Consider the following 27,959-nt stretch of genomic DNA (forward strand, 5'->3'; position numbering starts at 1 on the left):
GCTTCTGTCTAGACTATCTGTGAGTGCAGTAATACAGCACGAAAGTGTGTGGGTGTGAAATTAAAAATAAAGTTATTTTTTAATAGATTTTTTTTTTTTGCTTTATGCAGTACATTTTATACATCAAGAATATTTTGCTTCGAACATGATAATTTCTATAATTTTTTGTTTAATTCTAATAATATAATTATAACACATTTTATAATTGTATTAGATATTTTTATAATATTTTATCATTTTAAAAATAATTCTAAAAATATAATATTTTATTAGAATGTAATTTTTTTTCATGGTATTTTACATAAACATGGATGATCCTCTAAATTTTTATAGAAAGTAATATTTATGTGACATGTAAATTTAGATTTAAAAAAATGAAAAGGGTTAACAGCTTACTAAGTTGCCATCAAATCCTTAATTCTCACTGGTCAGAGGGTGTTGAGTCTTTTTCTAACAGCAGCTCAGATTAGAGGTTTAATGATTAAAGCATAGTAGAATTTTTTAAAGGGTGAAACATTCTGTATGGAGATGCCTTTTATGGAAAGAGTCTCCAGTGTGAAGGATTTGTAACAGTTGAAGGTTTCCAACATGGGAAAGTCTTCAGGACAGAGGACGTTTTATGTTTTATGTTTTTTCAGTAACATGACAAGCTGCTGATTGATTAATTAATTTGAGTGATTAATTGATTTGATTGGTTGCTTACTTGATTTGATTGATTGATTGATTAATTTGATTAGGTGGGTTGGTTGATTGATTGATTGATTGATTACTTTAAGCTACATAGAAGACCAGAGAACTTTTTGTAGTTGCACTAAAGTAAGTGATAACAGGAACAAACCTATCTTGAAGACATTCCACATCTCTAAACAGATAAAATGAACAACTTACATTAATCATAAACGGCAGATTGCTGTGTTATAAAAGGCAGATCTCAGGCCTCTTATATAGGGAAAATAATCAACTTCTGGGTGTTAATAGTGTTAATTGTACCCTAGAGATATATTCCTTACCTAACAAACAATAAACTTTACATTAACACATAGTAAATTAAGTGACGTTTGATTGACCTGTCCTCTTCTTTTCCACTCAGCTATCCTCAGCCGAATGCCGTTAAAGTTAAAGAGCTGTGTGAACTGCTCAGCTATTGGAATGGATCCAGTTTCATTTGCAGAAACCAGGTATGTTCTTATCATGTTTGTGTCTCAATCTCATGAATACATTTTTTTCCCCCTCAACCTGTGGATTGATTATGAATTTTCAATTTCATGTATATTGCACATACAAGCAATTAGTCCTATGGTATGTGGTTCAGTAAACAGACCTGCATTAACAATATTCAGAGAAAACTTAACAAAAAAAAAATAATGAGAGCAATAGAGTAGAAGACTGGATATAAAGAAGCAGTTGTGAAAGAATGTGGTTGTTTTGGTTTTTTTGGCTTTTATTTTTTCATCTTTTCCTTTAGATTGAACGCTTTATCCGTATCGGTATTCCTCCAGTGCTGCGTGCCCGGGTGTGGAAGTGTCTGCTGGACATCGAGGCTGTCCGAGCAGCCAGTGATTTCAACTATAAGGTGGATTTTAGTCAATGGTTCAGTTTTTAGAAATCTGGGAAGCAAGAGAACGTATACATGATGTCACGTCCGTGTCTGTTATATAGAGCCTGTGTGTGGGGGTGGGGGGGTGGGGCTAGCTTATAGGTTGTGCAAAATAAACAAATAATAAAATGAAACAAGCTCAGAATACTCTGCTTTGCTGTAGCTTTTCGATATCTAAGCCACACTGTAATATCCTATTTTTAACATTATTTAAAACGAAACCCGCTTTTTTATAAACAGAAGCAAAATAAAGAAAGAAAATTGAAGCTTGTATTCCTCTTCTGTTTATGTGATATGCTGAGGACACTGTTTAAGTCAGGACTGTTCTGTTCAGGTGGTCAGTTTATACCTGTCTGTGTGTATTTCAGGTGTGTCTTAGTGAGATCAGGAAACCCCTGGTGGACCTCGGCGTGAGCGAGTACAGCATCATTTCAGCCATCAGTATTCTGGGAGAGAGAGAGAACGAGCTGGGTTCAGCTGCTGCAGGCTCTCTCAGTGTCGACGTGCCTCTCTTCAGACAGATCGCTCTGGACCTTCGTGAGTTACACACCTGCTATAATAAAAATAATAATACTTACTGACACTCATTCTAACCTTACTGAATCTGTTAGATACACTGATCAAGCATAACATTATGATCAGTGAGAGGTGACATGAATAAGACTGATGATCTCCTCATCATGGCACCTGTTAGTGGGTGGGATATATTAGGCAGTAAGTCAACATTTTGTCCTCAAAGTTGATGTGTTAGAAGCAGGAAAAATGGGCAAGCGTAAGGATTTGAGTGAGTTTGATGAAGGGCCAAATTGTGATGGCTAGACCACTGGATCAGAACATCTCCAAAACTGCAGCTCTTGTGGGGTGTTCCCGGTCTGCAGTGGTCAGTATCTATCAAAAGTATCCTTTAAGTCCTTAAGTATCCTTTAAGACTTAAAGTTACCTGCTGCTAACATCTTGGTGCCAGATACCACAGCACACATTCAGGGATCTAGTGGAGTCCATGCCTCGACAGGTCAGGGCTGTTTTGGTATGATCATGTTATGCCTGATCTGTGTATATTTTTAATCAGAAGGCAGGGGTGTCCGATCTAATCCGCTATCACCCAGGTGTGCCTTTCATTATTGTTAGAATAAAAACCTGCACCAGCACTGGCTCTTCATCTAAAAGATTGGAATATCACTGATGTCAAGCCTCCACTTTTACTATCAGAATGACATTTACACCTTTTGAGAATTATTAAAATCAAAAGAGAGAGAAAGAATGTTTATAGCTGCTATAACGTAAGTTATAACAGGAGTGAACTTGTCTCGTGAACGTTACACAACGAAGGCTTAGAGCTATTTAGTTTAACTGAGTTCTTAGTGAAAAGTATGTTCTTTAATAAAGAAAAAGTTGTAAGAGGAATCAGACACTCAATGAGCAATGATATTGGATAAGAATCAATTTCAGGATAGTTTGCTCTTGCAGGAAGGTTCCATCACCACACCCTGTCTTTGATTACGTTTCTATTCTAACTATAAAAGGAGGAAAAGTATGACGCATCATTTTTTTAATCAATAAATTGCTATAAGACACACCTGCCGCATCACGTCACCTCTTCCTATAACAGTTTACCCTTTATAACTGTCCCCAACTTGAGTCTGCCCTTATAGCTGTAATATATGCTGTGTTTGGGGCAGGAAGGTCATGATTTCATGGCAAAGAATTTTTTGTTTTGGAATTTTCACCACAGATAAAATTATTTTTATATCCACTAGGTGGCGCCTTTCATCAACTTTCGTATTATTGATATTTTTCCCCCACCTTTCAAACCCTTTGCTTTATGATTTTACTCTAATGTTAATTAGTGACTTGCAGTAGAAATCCTCCATATAATATATTACCTTTATTTTAGAAGTCAGAAAAGCTTTTTTTTTTTTTGTAGATTTTTTGGAAATGAATACCTGAACATGTTTAATCTTTCAGTGTGTCTTTGTTACTGTTTACCTTTGGTCAGACTCAACGTAAAGCTAAAAAAAAAGTGTTTTTTGTGTGTTTTTATTTCAGAGAGATCTTTTCCAACACATCGCTCTCTGATGGGAGACACTCCTGAAGCCATCGAGGGTCAGGCCAAGCTTTTCCGAGTTCTCACAGCGTACGCCAGATATAACCCTCAGATTGGGTACAGCCAAGGTGATGGATTCTCACACAGTTCACATACAGTCTGGTCACACTGGTTGTGTTTTAGTTGTGCAGGTACTTTATATGAGACCACAAGTTTTGAATAGTTTTATTAGCTTTAAGCTCTTTTTGTCACTTGCGTGGTAACATCAAGATGAATGATTCAGTCGCAGTCATGAATCGTTTATCCAGTAAATAGACATCACAAGTGTCATTATGTTGTGTTATTACTCAGCTCCTGGTTAACGCCGGTTGTCTTTCCCTCTCATTAGGGATGTCGTACATCGCCGCCGTCTTGCTCATGCTTCTCGGTGAGGAGGAAGCTTTCTGGGCTTTGGTGGTGCTGCTTGAAAAACCTAAATACCTGTCTGAGCTGTTCGACTCCTCGCTGAAGAAGTAAGTGGTTAGAGGAAATAACACGGTTAAGGCTCTGCTCTGGTGCCGGATCAAATCCTACAATTGAAATGTTTTATAATTATGTAGAAAGTGAATAAAGAGCCGCTGTTATAGAAAGTTAATCTACAGTGTTGTGGTGTATACACTATATTGCCAAAAGTTTTGGAACACCCCTCCAAATCATTGAATTCATGGGTTGGGCTCGGCCTCTTTGTTCCCGTGAAAGGAACTCTTTGTGGGAACAGTTTGGGGATGACCCCTTCCTGTTCCAACATGACTGCACACCAGTGCACAAAGCAAGGTCCATAAAGACATGGATGAGCGAGTTTGATGTGGAGGAACTTGACTGGTCTGCACAGATTCCTGACCTCAACCCCATAGAACACTTTTGGGATGAATTAGAGTGGAGACTGCAAGCCTTCTCATCCAACATCAGTGCCTGACCTCACAAATGCTCTTCTAAAGGAAGAGTTGAAGCTGTTACAGCTGCATGTACATGTAATATTACATTCATGTGCATGTAAAGGCAGACGTCCCAGTTTTGGATTGGCTCACAGTCTCCACTCTAATTGATCCCAAAGGTGTTCTATGGGGTTGAGGTCAGGACTCTGTGGAGTTCCTCCACACCAAACTCACTCATCCATGTCTCTATGGACCTTGCTTTGTGCACTGGTGTGCAGTCATGTTAGAACAGGAAGGGGTCATCCTTTTTGTTCCCACAAATTTGGGAGCATGAAATTGTCTAAAATGGTATGAAGCTGAAGCATTAAGAGTTCCTTTCACTGGATCTAAGTGGCCGAGCCCAACCCCTGAAACACAATCTCTGAATTCAGTGATTTGGAGGGGTGTCCCAAAACTTTTGGCAATGCAGTGTATGTAATTTTTATTTATTTATTTTTTATTTTTTCCAGGATCCAACATCATGCACTGGTGTTTCAGCAGTTACTAAAACACAGGAAGCCTCAAGTATTCCAGCATCTGGTAATTAAAGGACTTACCCTAAACAATATATTTCTAAAACTTATAAAGATAAAGATCTCTGAGGAGCTTGAGGATTTGTGATACAATGCGTCTTTAGTAGACGCATTAGACCCACTGGAGATGTGTGTAATCCTTTTTAAACCAGTTTCCTGTAATCAAACCCTTTCTCCTTCCAACTTCAAACAGCAGTAGGACGCCTGATCCGTGTTTACGTTTAAGGGTTTATATCCGAGTGAGTGAAGTTGGGAAAAACGAAAGCGCAGGGACTGGCTTCATTAAAGCAGCACAAATATCTGAAACGCAGAAAACAACTTTTTAAAAATAAAAAAGTGTCCATTAAGTTCATCTTTGTGTGAGACAGGAATGGCATGTACTCTTAAGACCTCTTAGTTTTGAAGATATGGAAGGAAATCGGCGATTAGTCTCTTAACTAATGCGTACACAGAGCTCAAATCCCTTTAAAAAAGCTTTTTAGTTGCTAACTTAAACACCACTTATACTAACAATCAATATAATTTATTTTATAACTTATTTTGGCAGCCTTAAAGCTGTCTGTAAAGTAATTCTAGTTCATTCCCAGGCATAGAGTTGGTATTTATTTATTATTTGGTCAACCACCGGTGCATGTTTTCCTGTGGGAAGTGGGTATAATGCCCTGAGCGATTTTTTTTTTTATTATTCACCCTGACCAATCAGGTTGCAACTTGAACATCATATGAGGACTCTTATTTAAAACAAGATTCAGTATCAACTATATAATAAACTACACTGATCAGCCATAACACTGTGAGCAGTGAGAGGTGACGTGAATAAGACTGATGATCTCCTCATCATGGCACCTGTTAGTGGGTGGGATATATTAGGCAGCAAGTGAACATTTTGTCCTCAAAGTTGATGTTAGAAGCAGGAAAAATGGACAAGCGTAAGGATTTGAGCAAGTTTGATGAAGGGCCAAATTGTGATGGCTAGATGACTGGATCAGAGCATCTCCAAAACTGCAGCTCTTGTGGGGTGTTCCCGGTCTGCAGTGGTCAGTATCTATCAAAAATATCCTCCAAGTTAGAGGACTTAAAGGATCTGCTGCTAACATCTTGGTGCCAGATACTACAGCACACCTACAGGGATCCAGTGGAGTCCATGCCTCGACAGGTCAGGGCTGTTTTGCCTTATAATAGCCTTATTTGTTGATGTACATATTTAAATATTCATCTGCACTTGTTCATTTGCACAATTTCTACTATTTGCACTTCTGGTAGATGCTAAACAGCATTTCATTGCTATGTACCTGTACTTTGTAATGACAACAAAGTTGTATCTATCTATTTTGGCAGCAAAAGGGGGGGGCACCACAATATTAGGCAGGTGGTCATAATGTTATGCCTGATCAGTGTATATCATGTGTAATGCATTTGATCCTAGGGAATAGGATATTATATAAAAGTTTGCAGACTCTAAGGCGATGGTCCAAAATCATTCTTTATCACCTCTCTCTCTCTCTCTCTCTCTCTCTCTCTCTCTCTCTCTCATATATGTTGATCCAGGAGAAACTGGGCGTGTCCTCTGTTCATTTCATAATGCAGTGGTTTCTGACTCTCTTTACCTCTCTCCCATGCTGGGACTCGGTGCTGGCGATCTGGGATCTCTTCCTGCTGCAAGGTAATAACTGCCAGCTGCTAGAAGTGTGTGTGTGTTGGTTAAATGGAGCTCAGTTGTCCCAGACTGGTGTAACAACATTCTGAGGACTTGGCTTTCACTCAAGCACTCAGCAGCTCTTCACTAGTTGAAAGTTCCCACCGTTGTGCTTTTAAAACCCAAGTTCCTCCACAGGGTTTATCTACCCCACCAATCGCTCCACCCCACCCCTGACTAAGGAACTAACGGCTAAATGATCAAATCCAGGGACTTGAGCTGGCTGATCTTACTTAGCTTTCCAAATATCCTGCTATAATGCTTGTTACTCGGTCAAGGCAGATGTCTGTCTTTGAACCGCAAGCTTCAAAGATGTAAAGAAGGCCTTTATTTATTTACTTTTATTAAATGCGCTCAAGTTATCTTATTAGTATTGAACTATTATTTAGAAACGATAATAAACAAATTTTCTTTGATGTCTCTCGCCTTCATGTGCCTCTGTATCTGCGAGTTTTAATGAAGGAGGCGTGGCCACTGTGCCTGCTTGTCTTAGTGAAAAAGGCGTGGCCTCAGTGCCTCAGACTGATCATACTAAATGGTTTTAATAAATTATACTGCATTTTATTGAATCGTTTCGACTCTTTTAAAACAATTCAGTGAGGCGGAGGAAGTGATGGAGTCTGTGTGAGCCTCCAGTGTCACTTATTTCCAGGTAGTCAGATATTTAAAAACAACTTAGAATAACGTTTGTTATATAATTTTTTTGATGAGTAATACAATAATTATGGCACGTATTATATTTTAATTAAATGTAATTTGTGATTAATAATTAAATCTTTGTCTCGTTCTGTGTCTTTGTCTTTCTCTCTCTCTCTCTCTCTCTCTCAGGTATGGTGGTGGTGTTTCGTGCAGGTTTAACAGTCCTCCAGCTCCTGGAGTCTTGTCTAATGAGTATGACGGAGGAGGCGGCCGTGTTGCCTGTTCTGCTGCGTGTTCCTGTAGATGTGTGAGTCTGAGCAAATCCTTCAGTATTCAGTACGGCTTATACCAACTTACCATTTTCCAGATTCTTATATTTTCCAGCTTAAAATGATTAACACTATAAAAAAGTGAATGAATGGCACTCTGGTAAAGATGGCCTTAAAAATGGTTAGGAATTAGATTAAAATAAATAATTAATTAGTTCTTAATTAGGTGAAAATAAATTTGGTTAAAATAAATAATTAATTAGGTCTTAATTAGGTTAAAATAAATAAATAATTAGGTCTTAATTAGGTTAAAATAAAACTGGTTAAAATAAATAATTAATTAGGTCTTAATTATGTGAAAATAAAATTGGTTAAAATAAATAATTAGGTCTTAATTAGGTTAAAATAAAACTGGTTAAAATAAATAATTAGGTCTTAATTATGTGAAAATAAAATTGGTTAAAATAAACAATTAGGTCTTAATTAGGTGAAAAGAAAATTAGTTAAAATAAATAATTAATTAGGTCTTAATTAGGTTAAAATAAATAATTAATTAGGTCTTAATTAGGTGAAAATAAATAAATAATTAGGTCTTAATTAGGTTAAAATAAAACTGGTTAAAATAAATAATTAATTAGGTCTTAATTATGTGAAAATAAAATTGCTGAATATCTCAAAGAAATCCTTTTTTTTAAAAAAAAGAAAAAAGAAAAAAAAAGAAATTAACCCCTGATTTAAAAAAAACCTCAAAATCTAGCTGTGCCTGTAGATTCATGGTTACTGGATCAACGTGTGTTTAAAACGTGAATGTTTTACACTTTTATTTCACAGCTTTTTTTTTTTAAGCCAGGTTGTTTAGAAATCCTTTCAGCTAGGGGTTCATGGATTTCAGATCTCTTGTGCTGTCAGTACAAAGCTCAGAGATTTGATGGAAAGGAAAAGTGACACAGCGGAGCGTGGGTCAGTTATGCTAAACGTCACTACATGTGGGTTTCTTTGAAGGGGGAGATAAAATGCTTATCACATTTCTACCCTGGCATCACTTAGCCTTCTGCTTCAGACAAAAGAAGGAGGCGGGCATTTCAGTGTTAACACAGAAGTCGCTATAGCAACCTGGACGTGGCGTCAGTGCTGAGCCAGTGCTGGAGCACTTGACCGCTGGTAATGTTTTCACTGCTTTGATCCCCCATGACCTGTAATAATGGTATAATCCACATAATAAGTCTTAAATACTGCTTAAAGGTGATTCCTATTTTGTCAAGAGTTCTGAAAAACCTAACTACAGACCAGTTCAAGCAAACTATTAAATAAATTAGGTGTGTTGTTTAAATGTGTATAATTTAAACATTTCTTTCCACACAGTATTTTTGTCTTATTGCTTGAAAGTGTTTTTATTTGAGTGTAAATGTTTATTGTGGTAACTTTGTTGTTTATGGGGGTTACAAAGGCACTGGATGGATTGACAGAAGAACTAAAGAAACAAATGAATAAACAAATGATATTTTGATCTGTCTGTCTGTCTCTGACAAATTGTTTGTCCTACTGTCTGTCTGTGTGTCTGTCTCTCTCTGGTTGTCTGTCTGTCTCTTGTCTATTTATCTGGCAGTTGGTTTCTGTCTGTCTCTCTGACTGTAGATTTATCTATCTATCTGGTGTGTGTGTGTTTATCTTTTTATTTATCCCTCTGATAAATTGTCTCTCTATCTAAATATCTGTCAGTTTGTCTGTCTATCTGTCTCTGTCTATTTCTGTCTATCTGTCTCACTGTCCCTCTGTCTCACTGCTCCTCTGTCTGTCTGTCTGTCTGTCTCTCTCTGTAGATTTATCTGTCTATCTGTCACGTGTGTGTGTGTTTGTCTGTTTAGCTTTTTATTGATCTTTCTGACAAATTGTCTGTCTGTCTAAGTATCTGTCAGTTTGTCTGTCTATCCATCTCTCTGTGTCTATTTATTTGTCAGTTTGTCTGTGAAATAGTCTGTCTGTCTGCTTGAGTAACCTCTATCTGTTTGTATTTGTTTTTATTTGTTTACTGTTCATCTGCTTGAAACTATTTCTTAACTTCCCATCCATACAACCCATTTTTAACTAAAATTCTCACCAGAATCCATTAGAGTTTTTCTTTGTCTGACTTTTATAATGGTGGACTGTTTTTTCCACCATGGTAAAGATGGAATTTCACACAGGACCTCATTATGACATTTTCAGACTGTGGGTTTAAACATACAGTAAGAGGGGGATATGTCCATGTTCATGCAGCATGCTAATGGAGCTCCACATTGTAAAGTGGAAGAAAGTAGAGTTGAGTGGAACTCAGGCATTCACATGCAGATCCACACCTCCACAAAGAGCCTTACATGAGCCAGGGGATTCCCGTAACTGCCCTGGTGCTGACTCTCAACTCAGCTGCTTTGAGCTGGCTCTCTGGCTCTCTGGCTCTCTGGCTCACTGGCTCTCTGTCTCACTGACTCTCTGTCTCACTGTCCCTCTGTCTCACTTCTCCTCTGTCTCTCACTGCTCCACCGTCTCTCTCTCTCACTGCTCCTCTGTCTCTCTCTCACTGCTCCTCTGTCTCTCTGCCTCACTGATTCTGTCTCTCTGCCTGTCTGTCGCACTGCTCCTCTGTCTCACTGCTCCTCTGCTCCTCTGTCTCACTGCTCCTCTGCTCCTCTGTCTCACTGCTCCTCTGTCTCCTCTGTCTCACTGCTCCTCTGTCTCACTGCTCCTGTCTCACTGCTCCTCTGTCTCTCTGTCTCACTGTCTCACTGCTCCTCTGTCTCACTGCTCTTCTGTCTCACTGTCTCACTGTTTTCCAGCTTAAAAAAGAGAAACATTGGATCTGCTCTGATGATGAATTTTGTAAGAACAGTTTTTTTTCTTCCGCACTTCACCCACTGAACATCTGTCCTCTTAACATCTGTCCTGGTCTCCAGTAACATTTAAATCTCATTTAGCTCAGATTTACAGCAGCAGTCAGAGTGTAATCATTTCACACTGGAGACACAACAACTGTCTCAGACAGCTGCTCTACAGCACAGGGCCTGTTCCTCTCCTCCTCTCTCTCTGTCTCTCTCTGTCTCTCTCTCTCTCTCTCTCTCTCTCTCTCTCTCTCTCTCTTTCTTTCTTTCTTTCTTTCTTTCTTTCGTATCATAACATTTTTTTAGTCCTAAAATAAAACTTTAATTGAAGGTATATATATATAAAACCTGATCTATCACTGATTCTACAGCCAGAGTTTACTGGATCAAGGTGTTTGTGTGAAGTTTTCACATTCAGAATTTTTCTTGAATTTTTTTTCTCTTTTTTAATTTATTAATAATTTTTTTTTCTTGCTTTCACTCACTCATACACTTTGGCATCTCATAGTTTTGTTGCTTTATTTTGCTGAATCAGAGCTTTGTCTTTAGTAGCACAACGAGCGCAGGAGGAATTTGTTTTGCAGTGTTTGTCTGATGGTGTAATTAACGCTGCTGCTTGAAACCTAATGACGCAATCGGCCGAACTCTCGCCAGCTCATGTCACGGTGATGACAGTTCACCTTTCCCAGAGGAAGCGCTGCATGATGAAGTCATCCTCATGCTATTTAGGACAACGTCTTTCATCTCCTGCTTCATCAGCTTGTTTTCTGTCAAATAATCAAGTGCAGTGATCCTTATCCTAATATTGTGGTCTGTTTATAATTGTCTTTTTGTTTGTGTGTGTTTTCTAGCTCTCAGTACAGTGTCCTGATTCCAGCTTTATGGAGTACAGAGGTGCAGGAGTGGGAGATCAACTGCATGAACAGACTCATACTGGAGGAGACTGATGAGGGTCATGGCACAGGTATACACACACACACACACACAAGTTTTTTTCCCCACTACGTCCATATCATATCATGTTATTGATAATTGGATATGGAAAAGAATGATCACACTAATGATTGTTTAACCAGCAGAATTTATTTATTTATTTACTTATTTATTTATTGTGTCATATTAAACAGATACATTTTTATTTTTTAAGCAACATTCAGCTATTTTTAAATTCAAGCTTAAAATTAATAAATTATTTTTTGTTTATAAACTTATTTATTGTGTAACATTAAACACATACATTTTTATTTTTTAAAAATAACATTCAGCTATTTTAAATTCAAATGTAAAATGTATTTATTTATTTATCTATCTATCCATCCCAATTTTGGAGTGATTTTTCTTTTTAGGTTATTATTATTTTAGTTATTTTTATTTATTTATTTTTTTTTAGTAATTATTATTATATAGTTTGTTATTAGTAGTAATTGTGTGAGAATGCAGTTTAGGTGGTATGCTTTGTCCCAAACAGCATTTCTTCAGTGAGAATCTGATGTCTCATCAGCTCTAGTCCAGGTCCAGACGCAGTCTAAAGATTTTGGACAGTTTGCGGTGCTTTTGAGTTCATTCTTTGAGGTCAGGTTGTCTGCCACGCTTGGTGTTGGGCCCAGTGGAAGGCCCTGATCCCCGAGACACAAACCGAGCACTGAGGACGGAGTTTTTTTCTTCATTACTCACACGTAGCATCATCACTCTCTCTCTCTCATCTTCACCGCTCTGCTTCACTTCCTCTTGTTAATTAAGTTACGAATTCCTCATTGCTGCGTGTCGTCCTGTGATTTAAGCGTATTATCACCGTGTGCTCTTCTCTGTCTGGCATCCGTGACTCAGGGCCTCTTAATGCAGGAGAAACTCCCAGAAGCTCCGTCTGCCTTCAGGGAATTATGAAACTTATTGTGTGTGTGTGTGTGTGTGTGTGTGTGCTGAGAACCAGAGGGTGTTGTTGAGGGGCCCCAGTGTAAACTTAATTGTAAGGTCTAGAACTGAGCATCGTGTGTGTGTGTGTGTGTGTGTGTGTGTGTGTGTCTCCTGGGCAGAGACAGAGTGACTCACGTTGAATCATCCGCCCTCTCCATCAATCTGCTAGTAGTGTAATAAGAACAAACCCAGAGACCTAGTCTCGGACACACACACACACACACACACACACACACACACAAGCACCTGTTGAACTTCTACAGCTCAGTTTAACAACACTCTTCTTGTACTTCCCTGAACTTTTTGCTGAGTTCATAGCCGCTTGAAAGCTGTGTGATATTTACTGCAGTGATCTTACACTTCTGGAGAGGCCAGATGTTTCAGACAGGTGTGTGTAGTCGGGTAATCGAGTGTTCACCAAGGAACTTGCTCAGAAATGTACGCTGACCTGTTAGTTCCTCGGGAGCTCTTAATTTCACATTTCCTTGTGACTATAAACTGTTATATAAAGGACATTATCAAAATTTACATTATTTACTGTCCAGTGTCACAAAAATGAGGATGAGGTTCTCTTCTGAGTCCGGTTCCTCTCAAGGTTTCTTCCTCTATAAAATATAAAATATTAGGGATAAATAGTAACTTTAAACTTTATCTCTCTCTCTCTCTGTGCGTCTCTCTGCTGGAATGACTCAGCTTTCTTCCTGTCAGAATTGATGTTGATGCCGCTGCGCTGTTAGAAACCTCCCTTTGCGTTCAGCATTTAATGATTATTGCTTGGCAGAAATACCTGCGTGTGATTTTTCCGCCCTTTTTTCCTTCACTCTGAACTAATTAGCCTGTTAATTCCTCAGTTCAGACGTATGGCTACAAGAAAACAAGTCAAAGTAACAATCAAAACAGTTTTATTGTTCCAAACTTTTATAATGAATGAAGATGCGTTATGACAAATCTTTTAAAGGAGCAACTAGTAATTTTTTTGAGCCCCCTACTGCATACTAGGAGAATTGCAGTTGTGTATTAAAATGCCTTTAGGGGATCTGAATTATAGAAATTAGCCATATCTATTGTTTCGAAATATCAGAGAATCATACAGATATCTAATGAAATCAAAAATATATATAAAATATTCAAATAAAATGTATAAATAAAATATATTTATATCTAAATTTTTATATATTAAATATATAATTGATAAATAAAATGTATGAAAATAAAGAATAAAACTTAATAATCAGTGACGGGGTGGTGTGATGTGACCTGACCTCGAATATTATACTTAATTTCCTTTAACAGAACTTCCTGAAGTGTTTTATTCATCTTACTGACGTTGCTAACAAATGTATATTTATTAAAGACAGGAACATTTTATCCATTTATAGTTACATCAGAGGTTGCAGCACCTCAATGAAGCAAGCTAGTTCCTGTCATCACCTGTATTATAGCAGCTATAAACACTCGTTCCCTCACCACACGCTTCTCTTTTTTCTCTCTTTTGAAGTCACTGAGAAACGTAAACTCTTCTGAATGTAGTTGAGAGTTTACCCTTGACTGGATCAAGGCGCTGACACTGGAGACTCCTTCCAACAAATATGTGAAATTAACTCACTGTCTTCTTACAGAAAATAAAGTAAATCTTACTTTCTTTTCTAATTTGATTTATTATAAATTTATTTTTTCAAATCTATCCTAGAAATTGAGAAAATGTTTTAAAAATCTGTAAACATGAAATGATTGGTTTAAAGATTGAATACAAAATGTAAGCATTACATCAGCTTGTAATTCTTGGTTGGGAAAAAAAATCCAAAATTTTAAGAAAATATCCCAGAACCGTGACTGAATTTGTCACAGTATCAGAATGACATGTTCATGAAGCTAGGCTTTGGTTTAGATTAGTTACTCTGGCTCTTTAGAAATCTCGTCCGTAAGCAAGAACACTGTTAAACATTTTGCTTCTAATCATGCAGAATGACCAGATCAGGTCTTTTCCACGTTCACTCTTCTGTCCCTGAGCAGCGTTTTTGCTGACGTCTCGTGTTTTTAGTAACTGGAGATCTCCCTCTGGACTCGCTTAATCAAATAACATCTCAGCGCATGTTCAGCAGATACACCACGCAATCTGGGCCTGCTGCAGACTGGCACTTTTTCACAAGGCTGGGTTTTGGAGATTGGGTCCATGTGGGAAAAGAGAAAGGGAGAGACAGAAAAGGGAGAGAATCTGAGAGACAGACAGAAAGAGAAAGAAAGAGTGGAAGAAACGGGGAGACAGACAGAAAGAGAGAAACTGAGACAGAAAGAGACAGACAAAGTGAGAGAGACGGACAAAGTGAGAGAGAAACTGAGAGACAGACAGAAAGAGAGAGAGAAACATAGATAAAGACAGAAAGAGAGAGAGAGAAAGCAGGACACAGAGAGAAACAGACCGAGAGAGCTAAACAGAAAGAGGAACAGATGTACAGAAAGAGTGAGAAAGAAACAGAGAGATAGACAGAAAGAGAGAGAGACACAGAGAGCGGGAGAAACGGAGAGATAGAAAGAGAGAGAAACTGAGAGACAGACAGAAAGTGAGAGAGCGAGACAGACAGAGAAACTGAGAGAGTGAGAGAGAGAGCAGGACAGCGAGAAACAGACAAAGAGAGAGTGAGACAGTGGGAGAAACAGAGAGACAGAAAGAGAGCAAGAGAGAGTGAGAAAGAAACAGAGAGATAGACAGAAAGTGAGAGAGACACAGAGAGAGAGAACATCAGAGAGACAGACAGAAAGAGAGAGTGAGACAGAGAAAGAGGTGTGGTTGGCTTGGTGATGTGGTTTTGCTCTGAACTCAGCAAAATAATTAAAAAATATTTCCATGTTACTGAACAGTTAGCCCAGAGCTGTTCATGCCTGAAAGTTCTTCAGACGTCTCCATCATTCCCTCGTCATCATTCAGGCTGTGATGGAACTCGAACCTGCTCTAAGGTGGCCTTGTACCTTCAGAGAAATGCTGTGTCACGCAGCAGGGTTTCATATGCAGCTATTCGTTTCTAATTTCCCTTTAATGTCACTTTAAGAGAGAATAAAGTGCAGCTGCTAGAACCTGAATGATAACAGAACCTGGGTTATAGATTCTGTCACACAAGAAGCTTTGTTAAAAATATCTTTGTGCTTCACAGCCCTGAAAAAAAAATCCCTGACCTTGTCATTCCTGGTGTTTTTAGTTCATAAAGAGGAAGATTGAAGGAAATAATTCAGAGGTGACCGTGTGGACCCTGAGCTGTCCTGCGTCCGTCATGCGTCATAAGCGGCTTGAGGTTTTTATATCCACTCATAAACAATGACGAGGTCTTTTCAAGAACCGCTTGCGTGGACTAACAGCTGTGTCGAGCATCTGGAGGTCAAGACGCTTGAACACATGCTTAAAAATAGTCCAAGAATTTGGACCCGGTTTTGGTCAAATTGCCCAAAACAATGGACGTGATCATGTAAAGATGTGACTTTCAGCTACGTTGATCCTCCCACAGTGGATCACTTGGTCCGCATATTTTAATTTGGCACAGGTTTTACGTAGGATGCCCTTCCTGATGCAACCTGCCCACTTGATCTGGGCTTGGGAGCGTCACTGAGAGTTAACTCTTCCGTAACTGGGTTAGCTCCATGCCCGGGAATCGAACCCAGGCCACGGTAATGACCCTGCTGCTGGACCATCAGGAGGCTCGGGTGACTTTCAGCTTTAGTACATAAACATTAGCTCAAAAATAACATCATTATAACTATTCATTGATCAGCTGTAACAGGTGACGAGAATAACACTGATTATGATCAGTGAGAGGTGAAGTGAATAACACTGAGTATCTCATCATCACGGCACCTGTTAGTGGGTGGGATATATTAAGCAGTAAGTGAACATTTTGTCCTCAAAGTTGATGTTAGAAGCAGGAAAAATGGACAAGCGTAAGGATTTGAGTGAGTCTGACCAAGGCCCAAATTGTGATAGCTAGACCACTGGATCAGATCATCTCCAAAACTGCAGCTCTTGTGGGGTGTTCCCAGTCTGCAGTGGTCAGTATCTATCAAGGAAGGAACAGTGGTGAACTGGAGACAGGGTCATGGGCGGCCAAGGCTCATTGATGCATGTGGGGAGCTCTCACGGAAAAGCTGAACAAGTGAACAATAAAAAGGATTCAAGACACACAGTGTATATGGAGCTGCGTAGCTGGAGACTGGTCAAACTAGTCATAGTGCCTGTGCTGACCCCTGATCACTACTGAATTGATTTTTAATAAATAGAAATGAGATGATCGTTGGTGGCTGTGGTGGAAAAGGAATAAAACACATTGGGGTGTCCGGATGAGGTGCCCTGATGCAGAGAACATTTTAATTACATTTTTTCCCCCTTTTACTTAAAAGGCTGATGACTTTTACATCTGTTAAAGATAAATGTGATATGTTGCTGTTCTTTCGGCCGCTTCTTGTTTGGGGTCACCACAGTCCGCATTTTTCGATTTGGCACAGGTTTTTCTCCGGATGCTCTTCTTGACGCAAACCCTCCCATTTTATCCGGGCTTGAGAGTTAAATCTTCAGTGGCTGGGTTATCTTCCTGCCCGGGCCGTGGCAATGAGAGCACGGGATCCTGTCCCTGGACATCCAGGAGGCATGGTACATGTAGTATAATAATATAAAAAATCGTGATATTATTATTAATAATAATAAAAATAATAATAATATGCTATATTACATAAAACTGATAAATGTAAGTTGTTTAATTTGGAAAAAAAAAAACCTCTCGGTGACACTTTTGTCGCTTCTCTATCTTCTGCTTGTCCTATTGATCCGGTTTGTTCCTCTACTGTGGATTATTTTCCGGTTTGTATTCATGCGGTCAGCATTTCATTCCCACGCCGCCGTCTCCTGGAACACGCTGCACCACTCGCTCGCCTGCTCGCTCTCCTCCCTCGGTTTGTAAAGAGATACAGTCATGTTCATGTCCACATTTATATCTCCGTCACTCGGAGGACTTTTTCTGCAGAGTCTCACGTCCACCTGGAAGATACTCGCTCTTAGCCTCACCCTCAGAGCTGCTTATTTAAGCTGAACTCATCTGCTCTCACCTCGGCTGCTGTCTGGCATGAGATTCAGAGCTCCAGTAATAATCATTTTTTTCATGATTTACACTTTCAGAGGCTGTGCATGAGCCAGTATGTTATTTTTCTGATGTAATTCAGAATTTTTTAAAATGTGTTTGTTCTGCTTTGCTTTCTGCACATATTCTAAAATTTCATTTAAAAAAAAAATTATCTAGGTGATAGTGATACTTTTTTGTACGGATAGATTTTGTACGGATTTTGTCTGGATAAAACATTATCCGAGTGTCTTTATTTATTTATGCATGCATGCATGCATGCTTTTTTTTTCTTTTTCTGGTTTTATATATATCTGTAAAGTCATAACTTTATTTATTTATTTATGCTAGTGTATGAGCATTTCTCTTGTTCGGTCAGAGATTTATCCTTTCTTTTATGGACTATGACTCCCTGTACATCGTCCTGCATCAGTCCATTATGCCTCAGTTACAGACGCTTCAGAACACAGAAGTCGGTCTGTTAACAGGAAGAAAGGAAAGAATTTCTTCTGCATTCTCTTCTGAATAAATTTAAGTTGATTTCAAGAGTCTTCTGTTTGTGTATAAGCCACGAAAATGTTGCTCAGATCACGTCATTCCTCACGTCCTGCTGTAAAACCAAGCTTTAGAATCCTGTTGTTTTTATTGCCATTGTCCTTGGATACTCTATTTCTTTATAGACCATTTTTCTGTTAGTAAACATTGTGGTGTTTTTTGTGGGCGGAGCTTAGGTGGAGGCAGAAGGATTTCCCTGACCGTTTTAGTTATCAAGTTTTGTTAGTTTGTTTTTAAACAATGATTGGTCAAAATCCGAATTTATTTGACTATGCTAAGTCACTCACTGTCCAGGACTACGGATGTCATTTGAAAAAATTAACTTTAGCAGACAGAACCAGATTGACTGACCCATTCACGCTCACTCGATGGATGGACAATGTGACAAGATGACCTCCAGTTAAATGACCTGACATCTACACATATCTGAGTGCTTTTCGCAACTGTAGAAAGGGAGATGACACAAACAGTTTCCTTTGTTTAGTCTCCGGTCTTTAGCTAACAGTTAGCTAACTTGCAGGATAAAAAGTTATGAGAAATCATTTAACTTGTTCCTTACTCAAGTCACACAACACAACAAGATGACATTTGCGTCCCTTGTGTAGCCGACTCTGTACTGGTTTGTATTGGTCACCACCAGTTCTCCCTTTGTTTTGCCTCCAGCTAGCGCTGTGACGTAATCGTGACGTTGGCACAAAAAGGGTCTATTTAAAGCACTCCTGTTGTGTTAAATGTGCTCTAAAAATAAAGTCTAACCCGGCTTGACTTGAGCGGTATTTACTTAGCCTTAGCTAAAATGCCTAGCCTTACGCTCTGTGGTGAAAGAGGCACTAATTTACCATCACTCACTGAAATCTTTCTTCCAAACTTACTATTTTTCTTCCAGTCCACTTTCCTTTCCTTTTTTTGTTCTACTGGAAACAATTTACAGCTTCATTTCAGTGTTTCACGTCTCAGCACATGGCTAGTCAGTTAGCTGTCAGGAAGCTAAGCTGCACCAAACTGATTTCTTTTCTTTCTCTTCTGTCATATCTTGTTAATTCTTCTGCTGATAGTACTCCAGCTGTAATTTTGCACCGACAGCACCGTCAACCTGCACAACTTTTCCTTTTAATCTACAGTTAGCACAGTTAGTGAGATTTTCAGACAGATATAATGGTGATATTCTGAGACCTGATCTGGCAACCCGATAGTAAGATTTGCATTCATACCTCGCCAAGATCTTATCACGATGTCTCACTAGAGTCCAGTTACATCCTTACCTGTGTGTGTGTGTTTGGTTTATGCCTTACCATCACCATGTGTCTTTCCCTGAGCTGAGCACATAATCCACACAGATTCTGTACTTTAGTGTAAGGTAGCACTTATCTAGCAGAAGTCCAGCTCTCACAATTCATTGTGATGTTTTATGAAGCCATGTCTGAGATAAGATCTTCCTAACTCCTGACGCAAGAATGGAAAGTGAAACGTTGAAGTTCTGTTGTAAATCATTTGCATAACACCTTTGTAGGAGATTTTGGATCCTGTTACTGAACCTAATATTAGAATTTTTTTTGTCTGTTTATACTTTTAAAGCTCGAAGAATTAGTGAACAAAATAACCTGGATTAATGAAATGTTTCATAGTGTCAAGATATACTATATGATCAAAAGTCTGTGCACCCCTGACCGTCACGCCCATGTAAACTGTTGCCACCCAAATGTATACAAAGCAGAAGTTTTACAGTTTTCCTTCACTGGATCTATGAAGCTCAAAGACTGTTTCAGCATGTGTACAAAACATCGAGCTCTATGAAGACCCGGTGTGCTAAGGCCGGAGTGGAAAAACTCAATGGTCCTCAACCGAGCCCCAGTAAACACCTTTGGGATGAAGTAAAACCTGAGCCTCCTCGACATCCCAACGCCGGTGTCTGATCTCATTAATGCTCTTGTGTCTAAATGTACACAAACCTCCACACTCTCCAACATCTAGTGGAAAGCCTTCCAGAAGAGAAAGGGAATAAATCTGGAACAGGGTGCACATACTCTTGACTATATATTGTGTATCTATTGCATACTTTCTCATATAAGAGTTTTGCTTGATGCAAACTTTTTTATTTAGTTCAATCTTACAAGATTAAAAAAAAAACCCTCATTTGCCATTAACATTTAATTTGTTAAATAAATAAATAAATAACTGATCATGCGTAATCAAGACAAGTAACAGTTTTAAAGTCTGTTAAGAATGTAACAGGATGTGGAATCGTGTCACCGTGTGTAATAAGTTAACTGTATTATAGTAATTCTAATACTAAAGTGTGATTTAACATTTAGCATTTCTCTGTCGCTCAGCATTCGGGTTCGTTGGGTTTACTGATAGCACTGCTGATGCTTAAGCTCTTTAAGTACATTTATTTCACGGCTCAGTGATAAAACTAGCACTTAGGCTACGTGAGATAACAAATCTCAAACAATAAAGCTTGTTATCTGGCGAGCGTTTCTGATGATAAACTCCTACTGAACATTAATGCATCTATGTTACACGTTGTTGTACTTCAAGGCCAAGGGAATCATTTAAAGCCGTGTAAAATATGTCTCTAGTGCTGTTAAATGCTTGATTCTGATTGGTCAGAAGCTCTGACATTAGATTTAATGTGTGCTCAATTTGTTTGGCTAAAAATGCTTAATTTTACTGCACCTTTTTTTTAATCCATAAATTTCTGATGCACCTTTTTTTTTTGTATGAAAACTATTGAATTGGCGAAATCTCAACCACATGTGCCACACAGAAACAATTAAGAGATGCTCATAGCCTGGGGAAGCTCTCCATGAGGGGGGTGTTTGGAAGGAGTCTCCAGTGTCAGTATGTACTGGAACAGTAGTTTGTTGTTTTTTTTCTTGTTAGGGTGTTGTGTAAATAACTTTGCAGCTTCTCTAATGTAAGTGATATATGGTGGCTGAGAAGTGCAAAAAATCAAAAACAAAATAACAAAAATTCGAAAACAAAACAACAAATACACAAAAACCGGAAATGGTAGGTATAGTTTGTGAATGGAATTCTTCCCTCTGATTGGATGAGACATCTGTCACTCAGGATATACAGGAAGTCCAGCAGTAGCTGCAGCAGTAGAGAGTGGATTGGTGTGTGTATGAACACAGCTCTGCTCTTATAGCGCTCCTTACATCCTTTAATCTGGAATAGTTTTCTCTTCCAAACAGAGGTGTGTTTTTAGAGATCGAAAACTAATCTTTACGCCATGATGCACTGTCAGTATATCCAACATCACGCCGTATGAACGTCCTTCCTCAAAGTAGCGCTGAATGAACTCCATTTTCTTATAAATATTAATATACACTATATTGCCAAAAGTATTCGCTCACCTGCCTTGACTCGCATATGAACTTAAGTGACATCCCATTCCTAATCCACAGGGTTCAATATGACGTCGGTCCACCCTTTGCAGCTATAACAGCTTCAACTCTTCTGGGAAGGCTGTCCACAAGGTTTAGGAGTGTGTTTATGGGAATTTTTGACCATTCTTCCAGAAGCTCATTTGTGAGGTCACACACTGATGTTGGACGAGAAGGCCTGGCTCTCAGTCTCCGCTCTAATTCATCCCAAAGGTGTTCTATCGGGTTGAGGTCAGGACTCTGTGCAGGCCAGTCAAGTTCATCCACACCAGACTCTGTCATCCATGTCTTTATGGACCTTGCTTTGGTCACTGGTGCACAGTCATGTTGGAAGAGGAAGGGGCCAGCTCCAAACTGTTCCCACAAAGTTGGGAGCATGGAATTGTCCAAAATGTCTTGGTATGCTGAAGCATTCAGAGTTCCTTTCACTGGAACTAAGGGGCCAAGCCCAGCTCCTGAAAAACAACCCCACACCATAATCCCCCCTCCACCAAACTTTACACTTGGCACAATGCAGTCAGACAAGTACCGTTCTCCTGGCAACCGCCAAACCCAGACTCGTCCATCAGATGGCCAGATGGAGAAGTGCGATTCGTCACTCCAGAGAACGCGTCTCCACTGCTCTAGAGTCCAGTGGCGGCGTGCTTTACACCACTGCATCCGACGCTTTGCATTGCACTTGGTGATGTATGGCTTAGATGCAGCTGCTCGGCCATGGAAACCCATTCCATGAAGCTCTCTGCACACTGTTCTTGAGCTAATCTGAAGGCCACATGAAGTTTGGAGGTCTGTAGCGATTGACTCTGCAGAAAGTTGGCGATCTCTTCGCACTATGCGCCTCAGCATCCGCTGACCCCGCTCCGTCAGTTTACGTGGCCTACCACTTCGTGGCTGAGTTGCTGTCGTTCCCAAACACTTCCATGTTCTTATAATACAGCTGACAGTTGACTGTGGAATATTTAGGAGCGAGGAAATTTCACGACTGGATTTGTTGCACAGGTGGCATCCTATCACAGTTCCACGCTGGAATTCACTGAGCTCCTGAGAGCGACCCATTCTTTCACAAATGTGTGTAAAAACAGTCTGCATGCCTAGGTGCTTGATTTTATACACCTGTGGCCATGGAAGTGATTGGAACACCTGATTCTGATTATTTGGATGGGTGAGCGAATACTTTTGGCAATATACTGTATATGTTTGTTATTTTCTTTAAAAGATTTAAAGTTACACTACTGAAAAAAATAATGGTTTAAAGTGAAGGCAGAACTCCACACATTTACAAGAAACAAAGTTACATACACAATTTCCTACTTCCTGTATATCCTGAGTGACAGATGTCTCGTCCAATCAGAGGGAAGTACTCCATTCGCGAACTATAACCGAACTTTTCCTCTTTGTCTAAATTGTCATTGTGTTTTTGTGTATTTGTTCTTTTGTTTTGCAAATCTCGGCCACGGTAGTAACCTCAGGAAATTGTTTTAACAGCGTTCCATAAGTGTAAACAAATGAAAAGTGTGATCTTGTATCAGTTCATAAAATCGTTCTCGTTAGCAAATTTCTGTGGAATTAGCGCAATAAATCACATCACATCATCTTTTCCTCCAACACTATGCCTAAGAGTGGTATATTCCATGCTTAAGGATCCTTCTGCCTTGTGGATGCATTGTGGGATTGATTTACAGGATTACATCTTTGCGGCTGTTTTTCTAATATTCACCAATGTTCAGCTCTATCTTTTATTTTTGTCCCCTTCACAGTTTATTAGCTGGAACCATTCGTCTGATTTCAAAACCAGTATCAGAAACCAGTAACCGGTATCCAGATCAGAGACTCTTTTAGACTTTCAGAAATGCTGAATGTTAGGCATCCTAATAATTAGCCTCCTGTGTGCTGTGTGTGTCGGAGATTAACACAAATTGTGTGTGTGTGTGTGTGTGTGTAGGTGCAGGTGCTTGGCAGCTTGGCCAACAGATCTGCTGGACACACACACACACACACTGATGACGGGGCGATATCACACTCAGGCTTAACGTCTGTTTGGCAAGCAGTCAGTGGCTGAGTGTGCATGAGGCAGCATATTGGGAACACAGCTGATAATGTGTCCTTCATTTGTTCAAAGAACAGTCTCCCACACACACACACACACACACACACACATGTATAAATACACATGGGATCATGACATTCCCGAAGGCTGTGTTTCTGAGACAGAGATTGTGAACAAGAGAGCAGCTTCAGCGTAGTGTGACCTCTGAGTCGTGTGTGTGTGTGTGCGTGTGTGTGTGTGTGTCATCATTGTGACTCAGTCCTGAAATTACAGGGTCTGACTTCAACCAGAATACATCATGAGAAGAAAATTCTGCTAGATCATGAGGTTTACAGCAATGCACTCATTATACGCAATAAGTTATCGATTCTGTAGTAACCGCTAGTTCAGAAGCACGCTCCACAGAAACGCATTATAAAATTCATTGTCATCATTAACATGGTGGAGTTTTCTGTTTAGAAGATGTTTACTAAACACTTTTGGAAGGAGTCTCCAGTGTCAGGGCTTTGCAACAGGAAAAAAAAGTTGGAGCTTTAAAGTCTTAAGTCTTCAAGACAGAGATTTTTTCTGTTTAAAAGGAGTTAGCATGGTTATAAAATGTAACTCTAAACGGATAATATATGACTTGTAATAAATGTGAAATAACTGTGTGGTAAGTGGAATAAATCTCTTCAGGACATGCCGTTGTTGGGATCACCTTCCTGGTGGTAACGGTGATGTTTCTTCGCCAAACCGCAACATTAGTCGATTATTTGCCTACGTCGGTTTGATTCATTCCTTCGTTGTTGAATGTTAGCAGATAAATCTCACACAGTAACCTCTCTTGCTTTGAAACTGTACCGAAAATCTTCAGTGTCATGATCGGATTACGGGTTTGGATCTGATCCTCTATGATTACAGTGGCGTAGTTCCTGGGGGGACGTTTATCATCCGTCGCTAATCTGCCCTGACTCCAGATGTCATCGTTAAGACCGTGCTGCTGCTTTACTGCATTAGCGTCCATTTCCATCAACAAGCCTTTAAACAGCAAGTCCTCAGATTAGCGTAAAAGGGTCGAGCGGCAGAAAAATTCTGCCGTACGTCCCCACGTTGACCCATTTGGAACATACCGATGGTCATCATGTATTCGTACGCCATACAGGGAGAAGAAGGCTGTCAGGGGAAAACAAATAGGAAAGTTCGTCCCTTTGTAGGGCACTCAGACGTGACAGGCTGAGGCATTACCCCCTGAGCCATTTCAGTGATCTCACAAGGGGCTGGAAGGTGTGTCCGTGCCTGTGATCTGTTTGAGGTCGGGGTTTAAAGCAAAGCCTGGAAAGGCTGCTCGATTGAGACGGATTGCTGATTTACGGCTTTCCTCTAATCAGGGCTTTACTGTTCGAATCTGAAGACCTTCACTGTTGACTCTTGTGTTTTGGTGAATTTGTGTTCAAATAAATCACTGGGAAATGAGATCATTACTCTGTTATTCTTCTCCAATCTCCCCAAAAAATGAGGGTAAAATTTGCCGCTGTGGTTAATGGTGTGTAGGTTTGAATGGGGGCTTAAGATAAAATACAGAAACGTTTTGTTTACTCTTGAATGGATGGATGGATTGATTGATAAATTGATGGATGGATGGATGAATGGATGGATGTATGGATAGATTGATGGATGGATAGATGGAATTAAACATTTTTTTAAATGTTATAGACAAACTCCCCAGGTTTTTTACTAATCCTTACCCATGTTACTGTGGCTAACTAACCATCATGTCATGCAGCTTTGGCAGTTACAGAAGCCTTTAGTTGTTGTGTCTGTTGTGACCGAGTGAGCGGTGTTGTGTTGTTTTGCAACATATTTAAATATAACAAACTTTCAAAAAAAATCTGAACAAGACTGCATGGGTGTGTCAGATCACACGGTACCAGACACTATCACCTCCGGGCTTGGGGATTTGATTCTCGTCTCCACCCTGTGTTTGTGTTCTAGTGTTCTCTGAATATTCTCTGGGTTTCCTCCGGGTTCTCTAGCTTCCTTACCATGTCTAAAGACTGTTTTTGTTGATTGGTATCAGGTTGGGGGGGGGTGATAGATTGGCACCCTTTCCACGTTGTCCCCCACTTTGTGCCTCAAGTCTCCTCTGGGATAGATTTCCCTGGTACACAAGAAGGATGGATGGATGGATGGATGGATGGATGGATGGATGGATTGGATAGATGGATAGATTGATGGATGGATGGATTTATGGATGGATGTGTGTGGTGGAGTGATGGATTGATAGATGGATGGATTTATGGATTGATGAATGGATGGATTGATGGATAGGTGGAGTGATGGATGGATGGATTGATGGATAGATTGCTGGACTGATGGATGGATGGATTGATTGATTGATGGATGTGTGGATGGATGGATGGATGGATGGATGAATTGACGGATGGATTGACTGATGGATGTGTGGATGGATGGATTGATGGATAGGTGGAGCAATGGATGGATTGATGGATAGGTGGATGGATGGATGGATGGATTGACAGATGGATTGATTGATGGATGGATGGATTGATGGATGTGTGGATGGATGGATTGATGGATGGATTGCTGGATGGATGAATGGATGGATTGATTGATGGATATGTGGAAGGATTGGTGGAGCGATGGATGGATAGATGGATCGATGTCCATTCTAGCTTGGGATTACCATGTTTAACATATATAATATTTCATCATGCCTCTTTAATTTGTACCTTCATTTCCAGATGAACCTGACGACCGCAGTCCCGTGTCTCACAGCTGTGAAGAACAGAACGAGCGGAGAGCTGAGGAAGAGAAGAATGAACCTTCTAGAAAAGGTCAGCCTGCTGATTTACGCCACACTTTTGTGACACTGTGACAAATAAAACCTTGAATAAATAATGAGCATGGTGAAATATGCAAAGCGGCAGGTTGGCGCTGCCGTCTGAATTGCGCTAAAGGAGTCGTGAGATAAATTAATAGCGTTGGCGAGCAGCCCAGAGAGCGACAACAAAGAAGCCTATAAGACATTCGGCTTATGGGCTTAGGTGTGTCACGCCACTGTTCACACACACACACACACACACACACACACACACACAGAAACAGCTCTGATTTTAGGTCCCACCTTCTACGCCTATAACTCGTTGCTTATCTAACGTTCTTTTTAATGTCCATTGTTTACATTGATTTTTTTTTTTGTACTTTTCTGCCTTTAAATCTTCTCCGTAAATAAAGGTGATGTGACTCGACTTGACGTGACTATCCTCAGGCCAGCTGTGCACTCTACAGAAAGTGGCTTTGAAATGCTGAAATGAAACACAGCCCATATTTTCTTGTCTAATTGATTTGTTTGCTGGGGGAAAGAAGACGGTGTCGGTGTTTGAAGTCTGCCGAGGTTTTGGCATTACATCACGTGACTCTGACTTTGAATAGCATGCAGGCTGCGTGAGCAGGAGCGAGAGCGTCATGATCAGGTCCACGCTGCTGAGAGAGGACCGGGGTGTTTGTATTGCTTGTTTAACTGTCAGTGTAAAATTAAACTGGAGCCACTCTTACTTTTTTGTGGAGCTCTAATACTGTGGTGGTTGAAATTATTTATTTTTGTTATTTATCGATCCAGTGGTGAAATTTTTCAATCTGAATTTAAATTCTCATTATGATTTTATGAATGATTTAATGATTTTTTTTTTTTACATCTTCAGTGTCCGGCATTTCAAGAAAAATGAAAAAATTTGATTCATTTCCATCATTTATTTCTAGAAAGAAGTTACTCCCGTTTAGAGTCGTGGAAAAAAAAAATTATATATATATATAATAATACATTAAAAAATATATATATTATTATATTATAAATAACAACATGGATATTGATATTATTTTGCCATATTATCCAGCTGTTCATTATTCATAAATCTGTCAAACTCTAAGCAATAAAAAATTAAGATAATAATAATAATTATTTAAAAAAAAGAGTAATAATAATAATATGAAGAATACAAGGAAAGAGTGCAGGAAAAGACAAACAGGTAGAGAGAAAGAAACCTCGTGTATAAACAGCTACCTGGGAGCGTTAGAGGTTTAACAAGTTCCTAAATGCTCAGTCTCGACGTCTAAACACATATTTAAACAGGTCCTGGAGTTTTATGGAGCCCAGACTTTAAAACACTGCAAATTAGTCGGTGTGATTCATCTGTTTGTCTGGAATATTGAATGCCAGATGTGTATTTTTCACCTTAAAGTCTCCTCTGTTGTGTGTGTTTGTGTGTGTGTGTGTGTGTGTGTGTTGTGTGGATTTTCCCAGAGGCTGTAGGCTCAAGTGGGAGGAATGTGTTCACACGCATGCTGAAAGCAGCACAGCGCTACCTGGCAGACA

At 39.5% G+C, this 27,959-nt stretch overlaps 1 protein-coding gene across 2 annotated transcripts in view; it reads left to right on the forward strand.

The window, feature by feature from the left end:
- Positions 1-27,959, forward strand: part of si:ch211-266k8.4 (carabin) — a 71,866-nt gene that overhangs the window by 552 nt on the left and 43,355 nt on the right. For both annotated transcript variants that reach the window (XM_058396768.1, XM_058396769.1), the window contains exons 2-12: positions 1,091-1,178; positions 1,466-1,573; positions 1,966-2,134; positions 3,644-3,769; positions 4,030-4,153; positions 5,065-5,134; positions 6,676-6,790; positions 7,652-7,769; positions 11,438-11,550; positions 26,329-26,421; positions 27,888-27,959. The exon at positions 27,888-27,959 is cut by the window's right edge and continues 23 nt beyond it. In XM_058396768.1, the coding sequence (XP_058252751.1) occupies positions 1,091-1,178; positions 1,466-1,573; positions 1,966-2,134; positions 3,644-3,769; positions 4,030-4,153; positions 5,065-5,134; positions 6,676-6,790; positions 7,652-7,769; positions 11,438-11,550; positions 26,329-26,421; positions 27,888-27,959 (1,196 nt within the window). The remainder of the gene's footprint in view (positions 1-1,090; positions 1,179-1,465; positions 1,574-1,965; positions 2,135-3,643; positions 3,770-4,029; positions 4,154-5,064; positions 5,135-6,675; positions 6,791-7,651; positions 7,770-11,437; positions 11,551-26,328; positions 26,422-27,887) is intronic.

The sequence above is a fragment of the Hemibagrus wyckioides genome, linkage group LG08 (genome assembly GCF_019097595.1).
Source record: "Hemibagrus wyckioides isolate EC202008001 linkage group LG08, SWU_Hwy_1.0, whole genome shotgun sequence".
Lineage (NCBI taxonomy): Eukaryota > Metazoa > Chordata > Actinopteri > Siluriformes > Bagridae > Hemibagrus > Hemibagrus wyckioides.